At 38.1% G+C, this 6,819-nt stretch overlaps 1 protein-coding gene across 1 annotated transcript; it reads right to left on the bottom strand.

Moving 5' to 3' along the window:
* Window positions 1-1,041: 1,041 nt before the first annotated feature.
* On the bottom strand, window positions 1,042-3,241 carry LOC115881295. The gene is made up of 2 exons (XM_030898721.1): window positions 2,234-3,241; window positions 1,042-2,163 (listed from the first exon to the last, which is right to left on the bottom strand). Exons 1-2 carry the CDS (start codon window positions 3,239-3,241, stop codon window positions 1,042-1,044), a joined length of 2,130 nt encoding a protein of 709 aa, XP_030754581.1.
* Between the last annotated feature and the right edge of the window lie 3,578 nt (window positions 3,242-6,819).

The following is a 6,819-nucleotide window of genomic DNA, read 5'->3' as shown; positions in this document are numbered from 1 at the left end:
CGCCACTCACAGGGAGAATGTTCTATAGAAAGTTCCTGCATTAAGCCATCGATATCAGTACATGCACACAACGAATCCTCCATACTGTAGAATGCAGAGAACGGAGCATTTCTTTTTCTAAAAGTGGTGATTTTTGTTTCATTGGCTAACAGATTCCATTCCTTAAGCCGGGATCCAAGAAGTTCTGACTGCTGCTTTGATAACCCCAAGTCACGCACTAAGTCATTCAACTCGCTTTGAACAATCAAATGTGGCTTGTCGGAACCGCCCTCTGGGGTAAAGGTAGGATCAGTACACTGGTCTCCAGAGCTGTTTGATTCAATATCTTCCTTATCTTCCAAAACAATACCTTGCCAGTCTAAGGGCGCGATCGGCACTGGGAGATCTGCACCATGAAGAACAGGTCGTATGGCAGACGGCAAATTGGGATACTCGATCTTGTGCTTTTGTTTTTTGGAAAAACCTTCAGTTTTCGTCAGGCAAAAATAGCAATCGTCAAAATGGTTAGTTGGTTCTCGCCATACCATTGGAACCGCAAATGGCATTTTTTCCTCTTCCCTTTCATCCACTGCACAAGCGACACGCTACAAGTAACGCAGCACACATGAGGAGCCCACTGCTTGTCTTGATCTCCAACCAAACTCCAAAATACTTGAAGTAGGCTTTCTTCACATTTTCAGAAAATGGTCTGGCTTGTGATTGCACCATAAATTCTCCACAAATGTAACAAAATCGATCAGGAGACACTTTACAACTGCGGCGCGTTTGACTTGACATTTTCGTACTATTTATCTACACGCATAGAACAACTCACGTCGAAAATCAACTGAAAACTGAACTCTCTTATGTTTTTCACAATATATTATAGTGCACAAAATGCGTCCCTTTCAATCATCCCATCATAAAATTTACCTGTATGTAAACGAATCTACCTAGACTTAATACCTGACATCTATAAAATTGACTACCTGCAAAAAAGAGGCGTAATTAGGCAACTGAAAAGTGGTACGTGTAGGAGCTTCAGGAGTATTTTTTCTGTTATTAGAAGCATATTTTTATGAAGAAATTCTGCAACTGACTCGTGTTACAAAAATCATGTCGGCCTGTGTTATTATTGAGATGAAAGCACGACACTTCAGTTTTATTCATATTTGGGATTAGTCTCCAGTTTGCGAAATATTTTCCCAGTACAGATAGGTTTTCTGATAGTAGGCCATTAGCTTCCTCTATAGTTTTACTGCGGATGGCAAGAGCTAAATCGTCGGCATGCCCAAATTTTGTTGACGTTGTATGTGGAATGTCGGAGATATATAGATTAAACAGTACCGGTGCGAGTACCGAGCCTTGAGGGAGCCCATTATTAAGGTGTCTTATTTTACTCCTGTTTTTTCCTGTTATTATTTGGAAGGGCCTGTCACACAGCATGTTGTTTAATAGAGATGCTATTCTACTGCATGGTACTACGTTGAGGAATTTGTATAGAAGACCTTCTCTCCAGACCGTGTCATACGCCGCAGTCAAGTCAACATACACCACAGTGGTCTTCTGCTGTTTTTGGAATCCTGCTTCAATGTGTATTGTTAGGCTGAGTACCTGGTCCACACAGCTACGATGCGGTCTGAATCCAGCCTGTTCAACAGGAGTATGTTCCAATATCAATGGGCCTATTCGGTTTAATAGCATACGTTCTAGAAGTTTGTAGCATGAACTTAATAAGGCTATTGGGCGGTAGCTTTCAGGCACGTTCTTAGGTTTGTTTGGCTTTAGAACTGCAACTATTTTGGATTTCTTGAGCTCTATTGGAATATGCCCTGTTAGTAGGATATCGGAATAGAATTTACTCAGCCACATTCTTGTATGTTTCCCGCAGTTTTTGAGGAATTCGGGGCGAATTCCATCGAATCCAGGAGCTTTACCAGATTTGGTGTTTTCCAGTGCTTTATCGACTTCTTCCACAGAGAATGACTTGGCGTATTCAGAGTGGGCACTTGCTTTTTGGCGGCAGATTGTCAGTTGTTTTTTAATATTTGCGTTTTGTTGTTTGCTGCTAGGGGCCTTAGAGAGTGTTATCACTTTTGCAGCGATTTGGTCTGCTGATACTTCCGGTGGTTCACGAGTGGGTGGGTTAGAGCTGCCCAGTTTCCTCAGAAGGCTCCAAGCCCCCTGCTAGATTTTTTGAAATCCATTCTACCTGTCGTTTCTTCCCATTTTTTACAGCGTTCTATATCAAGACGATAAGGAGCTCGTCTGCTATCTCAGAGTCTCCGTTGTTCTGAAATTCCTGATAGAGCTGTTCCATGTCGTCGCTCCATCCTGGGACATATTCCTTTCGAAATCCACGTGGTATACACTTTTTTGCTGTTGTTATAACGGCTTTGCCAAATCTACCATAATTGTGGCTTTTAGGAGGGATCCATCTGACGACTTTGTCCAACTCCATAGCGAATTTGTCCCATTGGGCCTTTCCAAAATTCCACCTAGGCCTGGGTGTAGAATGGATTATCGGAATTTTAATTCCAGTTTCGAGAACTATGGGGCGATGTTGACTGTGCGGGAAGTCATCCAGAACTTTCCTCGACATTGATATAGGACGTTTTTTGGCATTATCTGAGACAAAACACAGGTCTGGGTTTGTTTCAGTGTTCCACGCAGCTGATCTGAAAGAGTTTCGTTCTTTGGCATCAAAAATTAGGTGAAGATCATGTGAATCAGCCCAGCTCGCAAGGCGATCGCCATTTTCATCAGTGGTTCGATATTTCCAAGCAGTGTGATGGCTATTGAAGTCGCCTGCATATATTGCAGGGTGTGGAGAGACATTTAGGACATTATCAGGCCAGGATGTTTGAGGTGGCTTATAGGCATTAACGACGGTAATGTCAGCTATTTTTGTTACTACTTGGTGGATGTTTGAGGTTACTGTAGAATTTAATAATATAGCGTTTTCGATGTCATTCCGAACGTAGGTTGCGACTCCATATGAGCGGTGGTAGGTAGCTCCAAGTAGGTCAAAACCATGAATTTTGCCTCTGCGACGTTGCTGGTCTTCACTCTCTATATGGGTTTCCTGGATAACAGCCATGTCAATCTTTTGGTCTAGCAAGAGTTTCGTAATGTACTCGCTTTTAGCTCTGCTAAGACCTTCGGCGTTTAATTGGCAAATTCGAATTGTTTTTCCGAGATTTTTTGTCAATTGGTCCTGAGGAGGGCCGTGTTTGGAAGATTTTCGAATATATGAATCCATGTATAGTAGCCAGGAGATCCGGAGATATTGTCTGGCTGCTGAGGGTCGCACAAAAAAAAGTCGTTTTTAAAAAATCTATTTTTTAGTGAATTTACATAATAATGAATAAAAGTTAGATACCAACGTATAGATTATTTTTTGCTCTATCTAATAGTATAAAAATTCAAAATGGCGGCCATAAGCTTGACTGCTGTTGTGCGAAATCTAGAAGGCTTAGAAATTTTCTGAAAACGACATTTAATTGGCCGAGGTCAAAAATATAAAACTGCTAACTTACGTTCCAATAGATACAATAGTTCTGAAGATATTGTCATTTAGTATAAATGTATTATTTTCATTTTTTACATAAATCCGAAACTAATCGAGATACCGGGGTTTTCTTCGTAGGTGTTTGTCAAACTTCTAATTACGCAACTCTTGTCCCATTTATTTAACCGAATTCGTATCTCTCGTAGTTTCTGAGATCCTGAGATGCCAATGTTGAGCATCGAAATTGTCACCACCTTATAACCTCCCCAAACACCTTGACATGGAACAATGCCGAAAGCGCTACGCAGCACCAGAGGCAGCACTAAAGAATGCTGGCTGGAGCAACCCCCTCTCGGATATGGAGTGTGTATATATCTGGAAATACCAGGTCTCGATTGACACCGACCTGAACCTGAAGAAATGCTGCAGAACCACCATCAGTAAAATCAACAAAAAATTCCTGGCAAGCTTTCAAGAAGGGTGGGGGAAAACATGATATACGGAAGGCTCGTCAACAACGAGGATAGAATATCGTTTCCGGCATACAGGTCTCCTAATCTGGACACGTGGCGCAGAGGAATGATCCTAACGGCAGCAGAAGAACGGGTCCACGGACTGGCATCGCAGCCCTTCCGGAGAAGGTGCCGAAGAGCCTGTCTCTTGCAAGATTTTTTGGAACGCTAAGTGTCGGTTCTGGGTCCACGAATGGCGAACCTGCACCTGTTTTGGCGTGGAAATCAGCACGTTCGTTTCTCTCTAGGCCTACATGTCCCGGTATCCATATTAGCGACACTTTGTTCCTATCTATACTAATATCAAAGATATATACTAATCACTAATATATAAAATCCTTAAGTGACTGACTCACTGATTAATCACGATCCTGCTCAAACCACTCAACGTAAGAAGCTATATTTTGGCATACAGGTTGATTCTAGGGTGTAGGGGTTCGATAAGAAGGTTTTTCGACATTCCAGTTCCAAGGGGGTGAAACCACCCCTCAAATATTACAATATTTTCTCTTTAAAAAACGGTCAAGTTTCCAAAAAAACGCTTAAACACGTATATTTTATTTTGTTTTTTACATATTTTAATATTTTTTTTAAATGTATACAGGGTGTTTCGAAAAATTTGGTCATTGATTAATCAAAACTAATTTTTGCAAAATGGATTGACTTTAGGGTGTAGAGGTTCGATAAGGAGGGATTTTTCGAAACTCGACATATCACAGCCACCCTAGATTTTATCAAATAATAAAGATCTACTCAGATCAAATCATGTAAATGAAAGGCAACCTTAATAGTATTTTAAAGAGACATGAATTCTCCATTTAAAGGTGACCAATGTTTAATATTAATTTTGTCTCACCCTATATAACTTTTTGAATCAAGTTTTAATTTGATTTAAAGTACAATAGTTAATTTAACTACATATTAGGCTATACCGGGTAAATTCCAATATAGGTAGCTTTTAATGTAATTTAAAAATTGTTCTTTATTTCAAGAGAGTGTTAAATATGTCAAAAACCTTACATTTTAGTCATATACTTCTCTTATAAAACTCACCTTCATTTTTCTCCCAGAATCCAAAAATCAATTAATATATAGGGTGTTCCATTACAAAAAAACACAACTTTGATATGTAACTTTTTTTGGGGACACCCTGTAAAACTCTCTATATTTTTAAAAAGTGCTCTGAATTCTGAATTAACCTACATATGCTCACAAAATTTCGTTTCAGTACAAACTGTCGTTCTCCTTGGAGCCTCCGCGGCGTATGAGAGGCGCCACCCTGTATATAGACATTCTCTATTCGCAAAAAAATCGTATTTTAAATTTCAATGCAGAGTGCAGTAGTTGTGTTAAAAACATTAATTTTTAATCAAGGAGCCTTGGGAAAATAGATTTGATCGTCTAATGTTTTTCGTGTCTTGTCCTGACAGATTAAAAGAGACCCAAATCGTATTTTTAATCATATCTCATTTTTTCAAATGGAACGAGAGTTCATTAGCATATTTGGAAAATGCATTTTTTACGAATAATTTGGTACCACACACTTGGTATTTCGAATCAAATTGTCGTTATGAAACGCATGTTACAATTTCAAATAAACTATATACGAAAATGTTAAAAGTTGACATATGATATTATGTCAGAGGGTCATTTCATCAGAGGGTCATTTTCTATCGAATAAAGTAAAAAAATACCGAAGGTGTCATTTAAAAATCAGAAGTTGTAGTAATTTCCGGTGAAACAGGCAGCGACCAAATACAATTGAATGCATCAATCAATCCTGATTTATGTAATTATATGCTAACGTACCAAATCTTATCTGAAAAAATACCAACGCTTAAACAAGTATATTTTATTTTGTTTTTTTACATATTTTAAGGTTTTTTAAAAATGTATACAAGGTGTTTCGAAAAATCTGGTCTTTGATTAATCACGATCCTGCTTAAAACGCTTGACGTAAAAAGCTGATTTTTGAAAAACGGATTGACTTTAGGGTGTAGAGGTTCGATAAGAAGGGATTTTTCGAAACTCGAATTCTAAGGGGGTGAAACCACCCCTTAAATAGAATATTTTTAGGGATTTTTCGAAATTCCAGTTCCAAGGGGGTGAAACCACCCCTCAAATATTAAAATATTTTTTATTTAACAAATTGTCAAGTTTCCGAAAAAATGCTTAACACGTATATTTTATTTTGTTTTTTACATATTTTAAGATTTTTTTTTAAATGTATACAGGGTGTTTCGAAAAATTTGGTCACTGATTAATCAAAACTAATTTTTGCAAAACGGATTGACTTTAGGGTGTAGAGGTTCGATAAGAAGGGATTTTCGAAACTCGAATTCTAAGGGAAAGAAACCACCCCTCAAATATTAGAATATTTTTTAATTAAATACCTGTGAGTTTTTCGGAAAAACTCTTAAACACGTATATTTTATTTTGTTGTTTTACATATTTTAAGATTTTTTTAAATTTATACAGGGTGTTTCATGAAATATGACCATTGAGTAATCACGATTCTGCTTAAACTGCTTGACGTTTAAAACTGATTTTTGGCAAACGGATTGACTGTGGGGTGTAGAGGTTCGATAAGGAGGGGTTTCTCGAATTTCAAATTCCAAGAGGGTGAAAACGCCCCTCAAATATTACACTATTTGTTATTTAAAAAACGGTTAGGCTTTCGGGAAAATGCTTGGACACGCATAATTTATTTTGTTTTCTTACATATTTTGAAATTTTTTAAAAAATCATACAGGGTGTTCCAAAAAGTTGGGTAATTGATTAACCACGATTCTGCTTAAACTGCTTGACGTAAAAAGC

The sequence above is a fragment of the Sitophilus oryzae genome, unplaced genomic scaffold (assembly GCF_002938485.1).
Source record: "Sitophilus oryzae breed Bouriz unplaced genomic scaffold, Soryzae_2.0 scaffold_1712_pilon_pilon, whole genome shotgun sequence".
NCBI lineage: Eukaryota > Metazoa > Arthropoda > Insecta > Coleoptera > Curculionidae > Sitophilus > Sitophilus oryzae.
Note: the sequence above shows the minus strand (reverse complement) of the source record. Positions and strands in the feature narration are given on the sequence as shown.

What these genes read in the sequence shown, in the direction of transcription:
- LOC115881295 (XM_030898721.1), bottom strand. Translation starts at nt 3,241, where the DNA reads ATGGATTCATATATTCGAAAATCTTCCAAACACGGCCCTCCTCAGGAC. An exon ending in TAGCAGACGAGCTCCTTATC is followed by an intron (nt 2,164 to 2,233) that starts GTCTTGATATAG and finishes AAAATCTAGCAG; the next exon opens with GGGGCTTGGAGCCTTCTGAG.